The sequence below is a fragment of the Danio rerio genome, chromosome 21, assembly GCF_049306965.1.
Source record: "Danio rerio strain Tuebingen ecotype United States chromosome 21, GRCz12tu, whole genome shotgun sequence".
NCBI classification, from domain to species: Eukaryota; Metazoa; Chordata; class Actinopteri; order Cypriniformes; family Danionidae; genus Danio; species Danio rerio.
The window spans coordinates 1285467-1304798 of NC_133196.1; the positions used below are offsets into that span (position 1 = coordinate 1285467).

Consider the following 19332-nt stretch of genomic DNA (forward strand, 5'->3'; position numbering starts at 1 on the left):
AAACCAGTGCAGGGAAATTAATAAAACAAATAAAAGTTCACTGTGCTGTAGTAATACTGTGAGGGAGAAACTCTTTATACTCATTTTACTTGACACTGAAGATGAATTGACGTGTTCATTCAAGACAGTTTAAAGTTGCATATAGAGGAATAATAGCTGGGATTTTTTTATGGCAATATTGAAGTGTTTCAAATAACTCTAAAACATTATTAATCCAATGCTATATATATATATATATATATATATATATATATATATATATATATATATATATATATATATATATAAACGGTTTGTATCTGAAAAACATCATTTAAAGGACCAGTTCACCCCCAAAAAGCTAATTTCATCATACTTTAATTACATTCCAGCGGTTCTAAGCAACAAAATTATTAATCCAAAAAAAATAAAAATAAATAAAAGATTTTCGGAAGAATGTTGTTAAAAAGCAGCCATTGACATCCATTGTAGGAACAAAAATAAGTCTATGTCTGTTTTTACCCACCATTCTTCAGGTTATCTTCCATTTGTGTTTAACACAATGAGTAAATAGTGGCAGATTTTTACTTTTATGTGAACTGTACCTTTAATTTGCCAGAAAACAACCTTAGTGTAAATACATTATCTCATGGCACCAAAGACAATCAGTACAGCAGCATTAAAAAAATTATAATTTTTTGATTTAGTGATTCTAAAACACATACTGGCATGTTATTAAATATTAAAACTTGCATTGGCATTAATTGGCAGAGCTGTCAGTTTATGATCTCATTGCTAAAGCATTGCATAAGCATATCAATCCAGCTGTGGTGATGTGTACAGCTGACATCAATATGCCAACCTGTAATGTGTAATACGTTGCATCATTTAGTGTTTTCTGAATCGTTCAATTCAGATCGTAAAACTAATTCTGGAAGGCTAATTTGGCAGCACATTTGCAATTTGGTTTCACGATACTCAAATGAATCATACAAGTCATTAAATGGCATTAAAAGACGTTTTGAAAGACCTGGCGATGGATCCGACGGCCAGGTGACCTGAGACGAACTTTGTACTCTGAGTCGTCTGTCGCATTATCGATGCTCTTTGAACAGACTCTCATCGTGTGAAAATGAATCAAGTTCAGCGTGTAATGCAAATGTTAGTTCATCAGGACATCCTCCAGGTTATACGCAGGGTTTATGATGAAAGCAGCGGCTCCCGCTCGGCCAAGGTGCTCTGAAAAATCAGAACAAACATTAATATTAAATTTTTAAAAATTATGTACTGTTATTAATTTTTATTAATATGTTTTTATTATTTATATATAAAGTTCTTATTAAATATAAGATAAATATTTTAATGAATAAAATTATTTTTAAACAGATTTTGATGTCTAGTTTTTAAACTATTTTCCCTATTTTAGTTAGAATTTTCATTTGTAATGTTTACGTGTTTATATTTTATTTTAGCTTCGTATTTTAAATATGCTTTTATATTTATTCTTAATTTGTTGGTAAAATATATTAATATTAATTGAGATAGAAGAAGAAACTGAATTTTTGTGAGAAATTGCTTTTCAATTGCAGGAGCAATCACAACAATGTAGTAAAAACTAAAAGCAATATTGGCTTAAATTTGAATTTTAAAAAACTGAAGTAGTATTTCTTCATATTTTTCACATTTTATCATTTAATATTATTAGTACTTTTTTATTATTTAAATGTAAAATTTAGTAATTTTATTTAATCTCAATCAATCTTAGTCTCAATCCATATCCAGAAGTTTTTAAAAGTCTTTGAAAGTCTTTCTAAAATAATTTTATTTATTTAAATGTAAGATTTGATGTCATTTTATTTTATCTTCTTTTTAATCTACACCAATGCTTGATAGCTTACTAAAAATAACAACGTAAGAAGTCTCTAAAAGTCCCTATCAATGTCCCAAAATAATTTTTGTCTCCAAAAATCTCTGAAAGTCTTCCTAAAAGTACGTTATTTATTTAAACGTACCGTTCTGTAATTTGAATTCATCTTAATTTCAAACATTTCATTCAGACTTTTTTGTTAGTTTGCTAAAAATTGCAACACAGGAAGTGACATCACAAAAGCTCACCGGTGGCATCTGCTGTCGACACATGAGGACGATGAAGATGATGCCCAGTAAAATGCCAACGCTGATCACGATAAATGGGATGTTGATGACCACGTTGGCATTGAGGACGACTGCGTGTAGCTTTTTGGCAGATTCCTCATCAATGAAGGCACTCTGGAAGACAGAATGGACATTTTTAGAAGATAAGATGCGAGGGGAAAAAGACACTTTGTTCCTTTGTTGTTCAGCTGCACATCCTGTCTGATATCTGAGACCCAATGGAACTCAAAAATAACCTAATCTTAAGACTGAAAGCTTATGAAAGTCTTCAAAAGTCTCCAAAATTATCTGAAAGTCTCTAGAAGTCTGGATCAGTCTCCAAAAGTCTATAAAATATCTAAAGGTCTGTAAAAATATCTGAAAGTCTCCCAATAGTATCAAAAAGTCTCTGAAAGTACCCATAAATCACAGAAAGTCGCTAAAAGTGCGCATAAATCTTGTCAAGTATCGTAAAGTTTCTCAGTCTCCATAAATCTCTGAAAGTTTCTAAAAGTTCCTACCAATCTCCAGAAGGCTCTAATAGCATCTAGAGGTCCCTAGAAGATCTCTAAAGTCTCTGAAAATTTCTTAAAAGTCTCCCAAAAGTCTCCAGAAATCTTCAAAAGTCCCCATAAATCCTTGGAAATCTCCAAAAATCTTAAGGTCTCCAAAACTCTCCAAAAATCTCTAAAAGTCTATAGAAATCTCCAAATGTCTTTGAAAGTCTCTAAAAGTGCTCATAAAACTCAAAGTTTTGTAAAGTTTCTAAAATTCTCCAATGTCTCAGAGAGATCCTCCAAATCTCTTAAAGTCCAAAAGTCTCTAGAAGTCCTAAAGAAAAATATCTGAAACTCTCTTTAAATCTCAAAAAGTCTCCAAAAGTCTCTGTAAGTCTCTAAAGGTGCCAATGAACATTTAAAAGTAACTATAATCTCTGAAAATCTCTAAAGGTCCCATAAATCTCTGAAAGTCTCTAAAGGTGCCAATAAATCTCTAAAAGTCTCCATAAATCTCAGAGAGTCTCCCAAATCAAATCAAATAAAATCAAATCACTTTTATTGTCACATCATCAGCAGCACTGAAAGTCTCTAAAAGTCAAGGAAAGTATCAAAATCTCTCTGGATGTCACTAAAGGGTTATAAAAAAGTATTTAAAAAAATCAAAGAGCTTCTCAAATTGCCAAACAAAAGTCTCAAAAGATCTTTAAATAGTCTCTGAAATCTTTAAATGTCTTTGTTATTTAATAAAATTCCCTGTAAGTGTCTGGAAATCTGTTAAAGTCTCATCCGACTGCAGGTTGTCTTCAATTCTCCAGAGAATGAGACATCAGAAGCTTCAGTTCTCAAACACAAACATAACTTCAAAACAAAGTTTGAACTGAAGATAAGCATCGAGGAAAAGTGTTTTACTTCTGAACACATAATAGTGAAGCTCTGAAGTGCTTGATCACTGTCGGCAAGCATCAGATTCTCGTGTCTATTTGGGGTTTATTGATGTAATTTTATACAAACACAGAAAAACATGAGCACTCCTTGTTTTGTCAACAACACAAGCAGATCTTTACTCTTTTCAACAAGGAACCTTTATTAATTTGTGATTGAAAAGAACTAATTTCATTTAATTCATTGTTTGAGTTTACAGTTGGCAGATGCATTTAGAACTAACAACTTAAAACACGTTTGGTTTGTAACCTCTGCATCGTTTATGTACTTTGTAACTTAAGCATTTTTAAATACTTTTTAACGTCAATACAGTTTAAATAGATTGTAACCTCTGTATCATTTGAATACTTTGCAACCTCAATACATATGAGATACTTTGTAACTTTGTATTGATTATATACTTAGTAACCTCAGTATTGTTCAATAGTTAGTATTATTCAAATAGTTTGTAACATCAGTATTGTTTAAATACTTTCCCACCTCAGTACACATAAAATATTTTGCAACTTTGTATTGATTTGTATGATTTGTAAAGCATACACTCAATGCATCACCTAGCGGGTTCCACACAGGCTTCTGCATCTTGCTTATATACACTATGAACAGCAGCTACGCTAATTATTCTCTTTATTCTCTATTTTCACCTGGGGATACTCATCCCGAGGTCCTCAGATTAGGCGGAGTCACTGATTGGATCCAAGACCAGCGACGTGATGATCCCAAGGATTCCATATCCGGGACCAGGCCATATCCTGAGCTGCTGCTGCGCTGATGGTCGTGGGGAGTGGAGAACATGAGTCTGATTCCAGCGACGCTCCAGGGACAGACGAGTCTTCATTGAGGCCATCTTCCAGCATAAACCACGGCGAATGAAGTTCTGCACAAGACTTTTGGCCAGCGGAGAAATTAAAATGGTCGTGCCCAACTGAGTCTGGTTCTCTCAAGGTTTTTTTTTCTTCACTCCCATCAGGTGAAGTTTTTTTTTCCCTCTCTGCTGTCGCCACTGCCTCGCATGGTTCAGGATTGGTAGAGCTACGCATCGATGAATTTGCTCTTCAGTGTTTGAACTCTCAGTAATGATTAAATCACACTGAACTGAGCTAAACTGAACTGAACTGAACTTAAACACTAAAACCTGAACCACACTGTTCCAGTTACTATGACCATTTATGTGAAGCTGCTTTGACACAATCTACATTGTAAAAGCGCTATACAAATAAAGCTGAATTGAATTGAATTGATTATGAACTTTGTAACTTCAGAGCTATTTAAACACTTTGTAACCTCAGTATTATGTCATTTGTAACCTAAAAATTTTAAAATACTATGCAGCCACAGTATTGTTTAATGTGTAAATACTTTGTAACCTTGTTATTGTTTAAACTCTTTGAAACTTCAGTACACAATAAAAACTTTGTAACTTTGTATTGATTACATATTTGTAACTTCAGACCTATTTAAATACTTTGTCACCTCAGCATTATGTACGTTGTAACCTAAGTATTTTAAATACTTTGCAACCACAGTTTTAATACTTTGTCACAGTCAGTACTTTTTAAATACGTTGTAACCTTGCTATTGATTACATACTTTGTAACTTAAAATCAATTTAAATAATTTGCAAACTCAGTATTATGTACTTTGTAACCTAAGTATTGTTTAAATAGTTTGCAACATCAGTACTGTTTATATACTTTGTAACCTTAGTATTGTTTAGATACTTTTTAACCTCAGTACACATTAAACACTGTGTAACCTTGTATTGGTTAAATACTTTGTAACTTCAGACCTATTCAAACACTCTGTAACCTCAGTATTATGTCATTTGTAACCCAATTATGTTTAATACTTTGTAACCACAGTCCTGTTGAATTACTTTATGCCAATCATTACTTTTTAAATACTTTGCAACCTCTGTAATACTTTGTAACCTTATTGATTACATATTTCAAAACTTCAGACCTATTTAAATACATTGAAACCTAAGTACATTTTTAACCCAAGTACATTTTAAATACTTTGCAACCACAATACTGTTTAACTAATCTAACATTCAGTGCTGTTTATGTACTTTGTAACTTCAGACCTATTCAACCACTTTCTAACCTCAGTATTATGTCATTTGTAACCTAAGTATGTTTTTAATACTTTGCAACCACAGTACTATTTAAATACTTTTTAAAATTCAGTACCTTTAAATACGTTGTAATTTTGGTACAGATTATATACATTGTAACTTTAAATTGATTACATATTTGTAACTTCAGACCTATATAAAAACTTTGTCAGCTCGGCATTATGTACTTTGCAGTCTAAGTATATTAAACACTTTTTTATCCACAGTAATGTTTAAATACTTTGTAACATTCAGTACTGTTTATATATGTTGTAACCTTGCTATTGATTACATACTTTGTAACTTTAAATCAATTTAAATAATTTGTAACCTCAGTACTATGTACTTTGTAACCTAAGTATTGTTTAAATAGTTTGTAACATCAGTACTGTTTATATAATTTGTAATCTCTGTATTGTTTAAATACTCTAACAATTAGTACTGTTTAAATACTATGCAACCACAGTACTGTTTAAATACTCTAACATTCAGTACTGTTTAAATACTATGCAACCACAGTACTGTTTAAATACTCTAACATTCAGTACTGTTTAAATACTATGCAACCACAGTACTGTTTAAATACTCTAACATTCAGTACTGTTTAAATACTATGCAACCACAGTACTGTTTAAATACTCTAACATTCAGTACTGTTTAAATACTATGCAACCACAGTACTGTTTAAATACTCTAACATTCAGTACTGTTTAAATACTATGCAACCACAGTACTGTTTAAATACTCTAACATTCAGTACTGTTTAAATACTATGCAACCACAGTACTGTTTAAATACTCTAACATTCAGTACTGTTTAAATACTTTGTAATCTCTTTATTGTTTAAACACATTATAACTTTGGTATTGATTACTTTGTAACTAATTGATTTTCTTGGTCTTTACCTCATTAATGTACATCACTGGAAACACCAGCGTCTGGATTTTCCCAGTCTGACTGCAAAGCAGAAAGAGAAAGAGATTTTGTGAGTGTTTGAGACGCACAAACTTCTGTCAGATGAGTTTTATCACTTCAGACAAACTGTGGGAAGTCAGATCACGTCCATGTGTCACGCTGATAATTATAGACGAGGCGAGATGTTTTCCGTTCACAGGCCCATGAGTGAGATTTATCTGTGCCGTGACGGCTTGACATGCAGATGGATCACATTTCAACACCAAGCCAAGCTCTCGGGTCAAACGGGAGGCTTTTTCGGTCACACCGACCAGTTGTTCAATGATTTTGGATTGTTGATTTTGAAATATCATGTTGTGCTATCCAGAACTAGATGAAAGGTTTGAGCTTTGAATCTATTGAATCAATTGCTCGGTCAAATGATTCACTGGTTTGAAGTGTTTGAATCACCTCATGCACCTCCAAACTGTGTGAATGCAACAAATCTCAAGCCAAACATCCATCAAAAACAACATTTACAAACACATTGCAAACATTTGATTGAGAGTTTTATTTATTAAATTATATAAGCTAATCATTTAATGTCATTATTTACATTTTTGGGGTTTTATATGTTTGTTTTGTTGTGGATTCTGCTAACCAGGCTATTGAATGCAGCTATATTTGACAAAGGTTTCATTAAAAGGGCTGACAACTTGCAAAAGACCCAAGTAAAAACTATATAAAACTGTTCACTGATTCACCACTTGGAGCAATCTCAGTCTTGTTTGTATTTTATTTTGTTTATTAGCACACACAAATCTAAATAAATACATTTCATTTTGAAAATCTGACTCAATGTGATGTCCAAAAACTGATTAGATTATCATTCATTCATTAATTTTCCTTTGTCTTAGTCTCTATTTCAAAGGTCGCCACAGCGGAATGAACCGCCAGCTGTTTACACAGCAAATTCCCTTCCATCTGCAACCCAGTACTGGAAAACACCCATACGGACTCATACACTGCGGCCAATTTAGTTCATCGATTCCCCTAAACCGAAGCTCCCAGAGGAAACCCACGCTAACACGGGGAGAACATGCAAACTCCACACAGAAATGCCAACTGACCCAACTGGGACTCAAACCAGCGACCTTCTTGCTGTGAGGACACAGTGCTAAGCACTGAGACAACCGTACTGCCCTAATCAGATTACAGTAAAACAATGCACAGAGAATATTAAAAATACATGTGATGAGCTGTCAATCATTACAGCTGGACTGACCCACTTCTGCTTATGTAATGTTTATCAGCAGTTATACAGCACCACTTTCCTGACTAAAAATAATCCTTTCTATTTACTTATTACTCAAATCTGAGTCCTGCTATTTCATTAATTTACATTAGATCTAGTTTTAACAGTGGTGTGTTTATAATTATAGTGTTTACTATATATATTTAGAATATATAAAGAATAGTATATATTCTAGGGGCGGTGCGGTGGCTCAGTGGTTAGCACTGTTGCCTCACAGCAAGAAGGTTGCTGGTTCGAGTCCTGGATGGGTCAGTTGGCATTTCCATGTGGAGTTTGCATGTTCTCCCCGTGTTGGCTTGGGTTTCCTCCGGGTGCTCCGGTTTCCCCCACAGTCCAAACACATGCGCTATGGGGGAATTGAATAAGCTAAATTGGCCGTAGTGTATGAGTGTGTGTGTGTGTATGGGTGTTTCCCAGCACTAGGATACAGCTGGAAAGGCATCCACTGTGTAAAACGCATGCTGGAATAATTGGGGGCTCATTCTGCTGTGGCAACCCCTGATGAATAAAGGAACTAAGCTGAATGAATGAATGTACAGTATATATTGTAGTGTTTCCTGGAGACTGACCTGAATGATGAGTGCTGCTGCAGGTAAACATTCACCTGAACACGCTTCGCTCCCTGAAGAACAATACCAGTGAGCTGAAAAACACACACACACACACACACACACACACACACACACACACACACACACACACACACACACACACACACACACACACACACACACACACACACACACACACACACACACACACACACACACACACACACACACACACACACACACACGTTTGTTTTTGTGAAAAGTGGGGACATTACATAGGTTTCCATTCACTTTATACTGTCCAAACCGTATATTATATTGCCCTCACCCAACCCCACCCCTAACCCCAACCATCACAGGAGTCTGTGTGCAGCTTTACTCTCTGATTAAACTCATTCTGTGGGATATATAAGCATTTTGAGAAATGAGGACGTCACTAATGTGCTCATATTTCACCTCCTTTTTGTAAAACTTGTGTCATACCCATGTCATTATACAGATTTGTGTCCTGATATGTCACAAAACACACACACACACAGGCGCGCACACACACACGCGCGCGCATACACACACACACGCACACACACAGTCAACATCACAATGCAAAAACAGCCATTAAACAACTAACCAACGTCATTAAGTACATAAATCTGTAATCTGCTAAAAGTGATGAAAATAAAAATTAATTACATAAATATAAATGTCAAATAAAATAAAACCAAAAAAATTTTTATTAAATAAGATAAATGTGAAATATAAGAGTGTTGATGCAAAAGCAGCTAAACGCCACTTCCACCAAAAATGAGCTAATCACATCGAGTGAATGCTTTCGGCACGTACTGCGCCATCAACAAATAGATTGGCTAATCATCCAAATCACAGCGTCAGCGCATTCAGACATAACAGTTTGTTGGCAAAAGCCGTTAAAATCCATTTGCCTTTGACAGCAAAAGCCGCTATATCCTGAGAATCTTTATGCTTTATGAGGAGACGCTTTCGATTTAGACTTTAAAAGAAGTTTGATGAACTGCATGAGCCTGTCCAACTGTCAGTAAATGGCAAATGTAAATAATAATAAGATTATTATTAATAATATAATTAATAAGAAATGATAAGAAAAAGAAGTGTAGGATGCATTCATAACGTGTTTTTGCGCAGCGATGCTACTTTGAATGAGTCTGATTTACTACACATTAACTGTGTTTCACTAAAGACGAAGTTAAGTAGATGCCGTGCTTTAACCCGCATGGATGCTATGAGGATAAACAAGAGACGAAAAAGAGACTTTGAGTATGGTGATAATGAATGAACGACAGCTTCTAAAATTACTATTTTTAAAAAGATAAATATAATGTACAAAACTATACATTATTGATATTACCTCCAAAAATTATATATATTTTTTTATTAATTTACAATGCACAGATATTCTCAATGTTTTACACTACATTATTTGAATCTACCAAGCTGAGTTTGCAATGTTTACATTATTTTACTTACCCCTAAATCTAAATCCCGATTATGAGAAATGACAACAGCTTGTTCAGACTTAATTAATGTCAGTTTTAATGTTATTGATTAATGCACTTGCTTGACAGATTTATATATTTTTTTATTTTAGGTGTTTTATGTGTGGTAAAATGATTTCTCATCGCATCTTTAATGATTTTCAGCTAATGACACAGTCTTATCCCGATAGGTGGATTTAGAGGTTTTTGCAATAAAAGCAGCAGTGGGTTTTGCTGTTTTTGATGCAAAAGAAAGTCTCCCTGGTTAAAAACCAAAGAATTATCTAAAGCAACATTTATGAATTTATTTAGTAAATGGTAAATTAATTTATTTACCATACATTATTTACTATACCAGCGAAAAACCTTTTCATTAGCTATTAAACAAAACTTCTGAACCTAATCAGAGGAGCCTGATAGAAAATGCTCATTTACAAGAAAAGAGGTCTGAAGGACTTCTTTGAAAAGAGGGTTTTTTGAAAAGAGGGTATGGCTGCGTCCGAAACCGCATACTTCCATACTATACAGTACGCTAAAATCAGTATGTGAGCTGAGTAGTAGGGTCTGATTTCATAGAATTTAAAATCAGTATGCGAGAAGTACCCGGATGACTTACTACTTCCAGCGAGATTCTGGAGTGCGCATCCCATGCATGCTGCGCTATCCCATGATGCCTCGCGAGCGAATTCATGAATGGGAGTAAAGCGACGCAAATGACGCAGGTACATCACAAGACTATATCAAAATGGCGGATGCAGTACGTCCGAATTCCATTTATACTTTTCACATTCATACTGTACAGAACGTACTTTTCTAATGGCCGAGTAGTACGTTTACATTCAAATGCAGTACCTATATATATAATATAGTATATTTATACAACAGTTCTGTCTGGTTCTTGAATTTGATTGGCTGTTACGGTCCATTCAAACGGGGCGTCAGCGTCAACGCTTCCCATTCACTTTGAATGGGTGACGTCAGGCGTGGCCGAACTACATTGTGGATCCGTCGGCGCCGCTTCAGAGGCGTTGCTCGCTGCAGAAGTTGGGACTTTCTCAACTTTTCAAGCGCCGATGGAAGCGTCAGCCAATCAGATCAATGTATGCAAATAAACCAGCTCAGACAGTGGCCTATTGCTGACTGAATTTCATTGGCTGATGCTGCTATGATGATCGCTTCAGTCCCAACTTCAGACACGCCTTCAGTCAAGTGTTGACGCTGAAGTCCCATGCGAATGGGGCGTTAGCTGTGCGATACAGCACTCGTACAGCCTCGTGTGGCAGCAGATCAATCTGCTTGTTAAGTGTGACGTCACGCGAAGCGGCTTCCGGGTCCAACCGCTCCATTCAAATGAATGGGGAGACTCTTGAAATGGTAATAATAAACGTTAACAAAGCGATTTAATACTTTCGAAAATCACAATTTCAATATATATGTCCATGCCTAATATCCGATGACTGTGATTCATTTTGTTATAAATTGTTAAAATGTTGGTATTTGTTATGCAGCAAGCCCAGAGATTGTTGTGTACACTATGACTTTATATAAAATTACCTTTAATATGTGATATAAATAAAAAAATGATCATAAACGAATGATTTCGCCACTCAAATGAGCGGCTACTTGGACCCGGAAACAGTATTACAAACGTCATCAACACATCATCACTTAACAAGCGGATAAACTCACTACAGTTTGAGAAATGTTGCAGCTGTTGGACAACATCATGCACTTTTGAGGCCTGTTTTAGTCGAGAATGTAGTTGTTAAGATTGCACATATGCAGTTTATGCCAATTTTAAATATTCATAATTTCTGAGATACAGCTCCTCAATGGCCATCAGCCTGTCATACTGAGCAAAGCAAAGACGATTGCGCCACAAGATGGCAACAAAGATGATTAAGATGCACAGGATCAACAGATGATTCATCAGAAAAGTCCACCTTCTGCCACTTTAACAAATGATCAGCTAAGTCCAGTTATTATTTGCTGTTCTTACAACTGGGATCCACTAATTTTGTCAGGTAATGTATGTGTCCATGCATTTGAGTGTGTGTAAATGTGTGTGTGTGGGTGGGTGTGTGTTTGACTCATCCACTGAATCTGAAAACATTTCACCCACAAATGTTCACAAAATCATGATGAGTAATGATATGAAAGACCATTGCATAAAATCACACGCGCACACGCACGCGCACACACACACATAAACACACACGCACACACACAAACGCACACGTTAACAGTAATTTCTCAGCGTCATCCTGAGTTTTTGTTTTTTTTTCTAGTCCAAATATCTCAAAACTCTTAAATCAAGAAGCATTTCGTAGACAAGCGAATATTATTGTGTTGTTTTCAGAAATAATGAGTCAAAATAATGCGAGTTTTAACTAAAAAGAAGCTAAACAATCTGCCATGGGGTGAGCGAAGTAACTAATAATTCCTCTTCCCCCATGGCAGATTGTTTAGCTTCTTTTTAGTTAAAACTCACATTATTTTGACTCATTATTTCTGAAAACAACACAATATTATTCGCTTGTCTACAAAATGCTTCTTGATTTAAGAGTTTTGAGATATTTAGATTTGAAACAAGACACAAACTGTAAGTGAGAGGAGCTTTAAGTGCAGTGTGATGGTGTGACTGCAGCTAAAGTTTATGGGTAAATAAAAGCGCTGAATCTGATCCAGGTGAACCTGAACAAACACCATAAACACAGACTTTACCCTGCGCTTATAACACACACACACACACACACACACACACACACACACACACACACACACACACACACACACACACACACACACACTGTGCAAAAACACTCATATTTAAAAACTCTAATTATTAAATTAAAGTTAAGTTAATTAATCAATTAATTAAGTTTCTGTGTGAAAAGACTCATATTTATTAAATTAAATAATTAAACAAACCCCCAGCAGTGTAATTGGTAGATTTGGGGTTGTTGCTAGAAGGGATACAGCTGTTTTAACGAGTTAATAAGAATTATTTATATTCTTTAATAAATTCCCCTTTAAAATAATTAATTAATTACTCTTAAATGCGTCACGATGGCACAGTGGGTAGCACATCTACCTCACAGCAAGAAGGTCACTGGTTTGAGTTCCAGGCTGGGTCAGCTGGTGTTTCTGTGTGGAGTTTGCATGTTATCCCTGTGTTGACATGGGTTTCCTCCGGGTGCTCCGGTTTTCCCCACAGTCCAAACACATGTGCTATAGGGGACTTGATGCACTAAATTGGTCGTAGTGTATGAGTGTGAATGAGTGTGTATGGGTGTTTCCCAGTACTGGGTTACAGCCAAAAAAGCATCCGCTGTGTAAAACATATGCTGGATAAGTTGGCAGTTCATTCCGCTGTGGTGACGATTGATTACAAAAGGGACTAAGTCGAAAATAAAGCGAATTAACTAATTAATTACTCTTTAATTACCCTCTAAATGACCTCTCACAGTAATGTAAAAACAGAAATAATCAGAACAGTATTGGGTATAATTACTGTTTTTACATTACTGTGATGTTGGATTTAGAATTGGGGTAGGGGTAGGTGTTAATAAAATACAATTAACAGGTAATTTAATAAATAATATGAATAATATTAATGTCATGTAAAAACAGTAATTATACAGAGTATTATTCATATTATTTATTAAAATACCCATTAAATTGCATTTTATTATTGTCTACCTCTAAACCCAACCATGACAGTAATGTAAAAACAGCAATTATTCAGAATATTATTCATATTATTTATTAAATTACACATTGAATTGCATTTTATTAATGTCTACCCCAACAGTAATGTAAAAACAGTAATTATAATGAGAATTATTTACATTACACTACTCCAACCCTCACAGTAATGTAAAAACAGTATTTACACCCAATATTATCCTTTTTATTTTATAAAATTATGAATTAATTGTATTTTATTAACATCTACCCCAACCCTCACAGTTGTACATTATTGTTGTAAAGTGTCACAAAAATTCTGCAATCTTAATGAGTATTTGCAGCTGTATCCCATCTGGACTTTACCATGCTGAATTTTTTTTTAACAAATCTAGAATTAATCAAACATAAATATACCCCAAATAATGAATCAAATGAATACAAACTGAAATAAATACATAATTAGACAACAAAAGAAATACAAACAAATCAATCGCATTAAATGTGAAGCTAAAATAAATGGAGATGGTTTAAATAAATAAATTAAAATAAAAAAAAAGCTAGGAAAAACTTTGGAAAGTTGTAAAAGTCTCCAGCAAGATCTGCTTTATCAGTAAATGACTCAGACTAAAGCGTAAAGACTGAAGCGCCACGTGTGTGTTTGTTCTGCAGCTTTAAAATAATAATGCATGTATTAAACTATTCATTCATTCATTCATTCACTGATCTGCAGCTTTGCTATTAGTTAAAAACACAACATTGATGATCAGTCTGTTGTTGTGTAGAGCGATGACGCCCTCTAAAGGCAGAGCAGAAAAATGCACATTTAATCATGTATACAGATTATGAACACATGCATATACACTACCGGCAAAAGTTTGAGGTCAATTTTATTTTTTTTTTAGAGAAAATGATTCTGTTCATCACGGCAGCATTTATTAAATGTTAAAAGAAAATTGTTAAATATTTATTACAATTTTAAACAACTGCTTTCTTATTGTATGTGGCTTCAAAGGATATTATTACTCCAGTCATAATTGCTTTTATTACTATTACCATAATAATAATAATAATAATAATAATAATAATAATAATAATAATTAATAATAATAATAATAATAACAATAATAATAATGATAATAATAATAATAATAACAATAATAATAACAACAACAACAACAATAATAATAATAATAATAATTATTATTATTATTATTATTATGATACTAATAATAATAATAATAATAATAATAATAATAATAATAATAATAATAATAATAATAAATATTAGAGTGATTTCTGATGGATCATGTGACTGAAGACTGGAGTAATAAAGCTGAAAATTCATTAATAAAATCACTGGAGTAAATGATTAAATTATAAACTACTTTTGAACAGTTAGTTTATAGTGCAATCACATTTCACAATTGTACAATCTGTGCTGTACTTCTGATGAAATAAATGCAGCGTTGGTGTGCAGGAGACACTTATTTTACAACATTTAAACATCCTACTGACCCCAAACTTTTGACGGATTCTGCATATACATATACACAGTGCTCAGCATTAATGAGTACTTCTCAGACAATACAGACAATATATTTTGGTGCGTTTTAACAAAAGTTTTATTCATTAAAATAATCTTCACTAACCATCTTTTGAAACAGAAAGGTAATACATTTAAATTTAAATGAGCTACCGACAAAAATATAAATTAATCACAAAATACAAAAACTAAAGTACTATTTACAGTTTTAAAGGTTTTCTTGATTTTTCCTGTTTGTTCAAAATTAATTGAACATTTTCCCCCAACATTTGAATTTGTGTGTAGTCATATTTGCATTGTGATCTTCAGTTTTTTTTATTTTTTAGTAGATGTCTTTGGTACTGACTAATCTAAAGTGCATATGCACAAATATATTACTGTAAAGCATCATGGAGAAATTATTCATGTACAAGAGAGATCTGGTGGGGGGGGGGGCTCATTTATGCTAAACAGCTGCTTCTCGAATCTGATTGGCTAATAGCTGTGTGATATTCCGCAATATCAGCACTCATACAGCCTCTTCACCCTTGTGTATTACTCCGCCCACATAGAGTGACAGGAGATCAATAAACTCACTACAGTCTGACAAATATTCCTGCTGTTGGACAACATCATGCACTTTTGAGGCTTTTTTTATGAGAGAATGTAGTTGTTTACATTACAACTATGCAGTTTATTTATAAGGATAGTGTCTATTTTAAAATATTTATCATTTTAGAGATAGTTGGCAGCCATCAGCCTGTCATACTGAGCAAAACAAAGATGGTTGACGTTCCACCACAAGATGGCGACAGAGACCACATAATAAGCCCTTAGGGGAGAAAAACTCAAGAGTTTTCTTTTCATATTTCAAACTACAGCTGATCAAACCCTTATAAATCAGGTAAGTGACACTAAGTCGATCTCTCTCTTTTGTATGTTGTGGTGCTGTACTTATACCATAGTAATCTGCTAGTGTTTGCTTTGGCTTTTTCGGGGTTAATTATTGTAGTTAATTTCTCCCAAAGTTTTTTTTTTCTTCACTTTCGCCAATTGGTGAAGTTTTTTTTCCTGGCCACTGTGGCCCACTGGCTTGCATAGTTCGGGACTTGTGGAGCTGCGCATCGATGGATTACTCTTTAGTGATTAAAACACATTGAACTGAACTGAGCTAATCTAAACTGAACTGAACTTAAACTCTGAAAACTGGACTGATACTGTTTCAATTCACAATACTCTTCTATTAGTCTACTAATCAAGGTGCTCAAGACTAGTAGAGACTATTAAGCAGGTGTGAGTTGGAGCTGGTTGAAACTAAACTATGCAGAGCTGCGGCCCTCCAGGAGTTAAGATTGAGACCATTGCTTTAGACATTACACAAGAGAATCATTCAAACTAGTGACATTGGTGAAGTCGCAATGGTTGCTGTTCTGACGTCAGCTGCAGATGTAAATGAATGGAGGAAGAAAGTAGTTCCTTTAACAAAAGGGTTTTTAAACTCTCTGTGTTTGATTTTCTTCTTATATACAGGATAATGCCATCGAACTGTTTCATAAACGCAATATCACACGAATAGTGGTGCGATAAGGCTGTATATCAGCACTGGTGGAACACTAAGAGGCAAAGTACGCCTCCCACCAGTGCCGATATACAGCCATATGGCACTGCTGCTCATGTGATAATGCATTTATACAACAGTTCGGCAGCATAATCTATTAAACAGCATAATTAATTAATTCATCATGTGTGTATTGTATGTATCAACACCAAATATAGCTGATGAAGAGTGTGTTTGGGCAGATCTGAGTGGTTTTATATCAGTAGATTTATCAGTTTGAGGTTTAGAGACGCACCGGATTGATGTCTGCAAAGGTCTGGTGCTCCTCCTTAATGGGCTTCATCCCCCAAATATCATCAACAAACTTTTGATCAGCCTGATAGAAATGAGGAGACGACATGATGATGGGGGCACCTGAAAACACACACAAACACACATTAGCGAAACACACACACTATAGACAAACACATGCACACACACACACACACTCGCACTGACCTTGTTTGCACACACTGGCGTTCAGCAGGCCGGAGCCCAGGCAGTGTCCGGGCGGCACACAGAAGCCTGCATTATCAGGATTAATATCAGGACTGGAGAACACATCAGCTGGAGGAACGAAACGGAAACCAGGAACACCCTGAACACTCACATCACACTCATACTGCACATACAGAGACCTGCACACGCACACACACACACACACACACATACATATTACACATATATTACATATTACACACAATACACACACACACATATATTACACACACACACAAACATAATACACACACACACATGCACACACGCACACACACATGCACACACACACACATTACACATATTACATATTACACACAATACACACACACACAAAACACACACACATTATACATATTACATATATATTATATATTACACAATACACACACGCACGCACACACACAAACACATATTACACAAACACACAACCATAATACACACACAAACATGCACACACACACACACACACACATACATATTACACATATATTACATATCACACACAACACACACACACACATATAACACACACACACAAACATAATACACACACACATGCACACACGCAAACACACACACACACACACACACACACACACACACACACACACACACACACACACACACATAAACAAGCAAACAAACACACAAACAAATACAAACACACATACAAACAAAAACAAGCAATCAAACACAAACAAGCACACGCCCACACAATTCACACACAAACATACAAGCAAACACACACACAAACACACATACACATATACACACCCACACCACACACACACACACAAACAAGCAAACACACACAAAAACAAATGAAAAAAACAAACAAACAAACACACACACATGCATGCATGCACACACAAGAAAATAAACACACACATTTCACAAGTGCACACACAGAAACACATACAAATACAAACATCCAAACAAACACACACAATATACAAATACACAAGACACAAACATATTTACAAATACAATCACACAAACACAAAATACATACAAACAAACACAAACAATACACAACACACAAACATATATACAAATACAAACATGCACACGCACACGCACACACGCGCACACACTCACGCGCACACACACACACACACACACACACACGCACACGCACACACATACACACACACACAGTGTGTCAGATGCAGTGAGTGTGACTGTATAAAGCAGGTTTAGTGTAATCTCTTTGACTTTGACCTGCTGCTTCTCAGATTCTTCAGCAGCTTTGTTTGTTCACTGGTGTAATTTCCTCTAATACAGAATTGAAGCTGATTATGAAATCTTTCTTCATTTGTGATGTAACATGTTTGCTAATATTCTCGACCCACATACTGTACAACATTTATTTGAGTTTAAAAAAGGAAAAGATGCTTTGGTCAAACAGAAACGCCATGTGATGCATTAAACATTCAGATAAAGCAGGTCAATACTAAATCAATAGCGGTTCGTTTATTAGAGTCATGATAATACTCTTTATTTGGCATCTAAGATACCATTAATATTCCCTTTCAGCAATTTTACAATGAAATTAATTGACTAAAAAGATACAAATTCTCAGTATAATAAATGTATATAATATGAGTAAATTATTTTAGAGTTAATAAGTTTTATAAGCTAAACTGAATTAAATCCAGAAACTAGAAGTTAAAATAAATAAATAAACAAATAATTAAACTTAAACTATGCAAATACAGGGCGAGGCAGTGGCGCAGTAGGTAGTGCTGTCGCCTCACAGCAAGAAGGTCGCTGGTTCGGACCTCGGCTCAGTTGGCGTTTCTGTGTGGAGTTTGCATGTTCTCCCTGCCTTCGCGTGTGTTTCCTCCGGGTGCTCCGGTTTCCCCCACAGTCCAAAGACATGCGGTACAGGTGAATTGGGTAGGCTAAATTGTCCGTAGTGTATGAGTGTGCGTGTGTGAGTGTGTGTGTGGATGTTTCCCAGAGATGGGTTGTGGCTGGAAGGGCATCCACTGCATAAAAACTTGCTGGATAAGTTGGCGGTTCATTCCGCTGTGGCGGCCCTGGTTTAATAAAGGGACTAAGCCGACAAGAAAATGAATGAA

The 19332-nt window shown here is 35.0% G+C and overlaps 1 protein-coding gene across 1 annotated transcript in view; it reads right to left on the reverse strand.

The window, feature by feature from the left end:
• Positions 1-680: 680 nt before the first annotated feature.
• Positions 681-19332, reverse strand: part of scarb2c (scavenger receptor class B, member 2c) — a 35182-nt gene continuing 16530 nt past the window's right edge. The window contains exons 7-12 of the mRNA NM_001365142.1: positions 17207-17385; positions 17004-17122; positions 8449-8522; positions 6576-6627; positions 2095-2247; positions 681-1218 (exon numbers count right to left, since the gene is read on the reverse strand). Of these exons, the coding sequence (NP_001352071.1) occupies positions 1180-1218; positions 2095-2247; positions 6576-6627; positions 8449-8522; positions 17004-17122; positions 17207-17385 (616 nt within the window). The 3' untranslated portion in view covers positions 681-1179. The remainder of the gene's footprint in view (positions 1219-2094; positions 2248-6575; positions 6628-8448; positions 8523-17003; positions 17123-17206; positions 17386-19332) is intronic.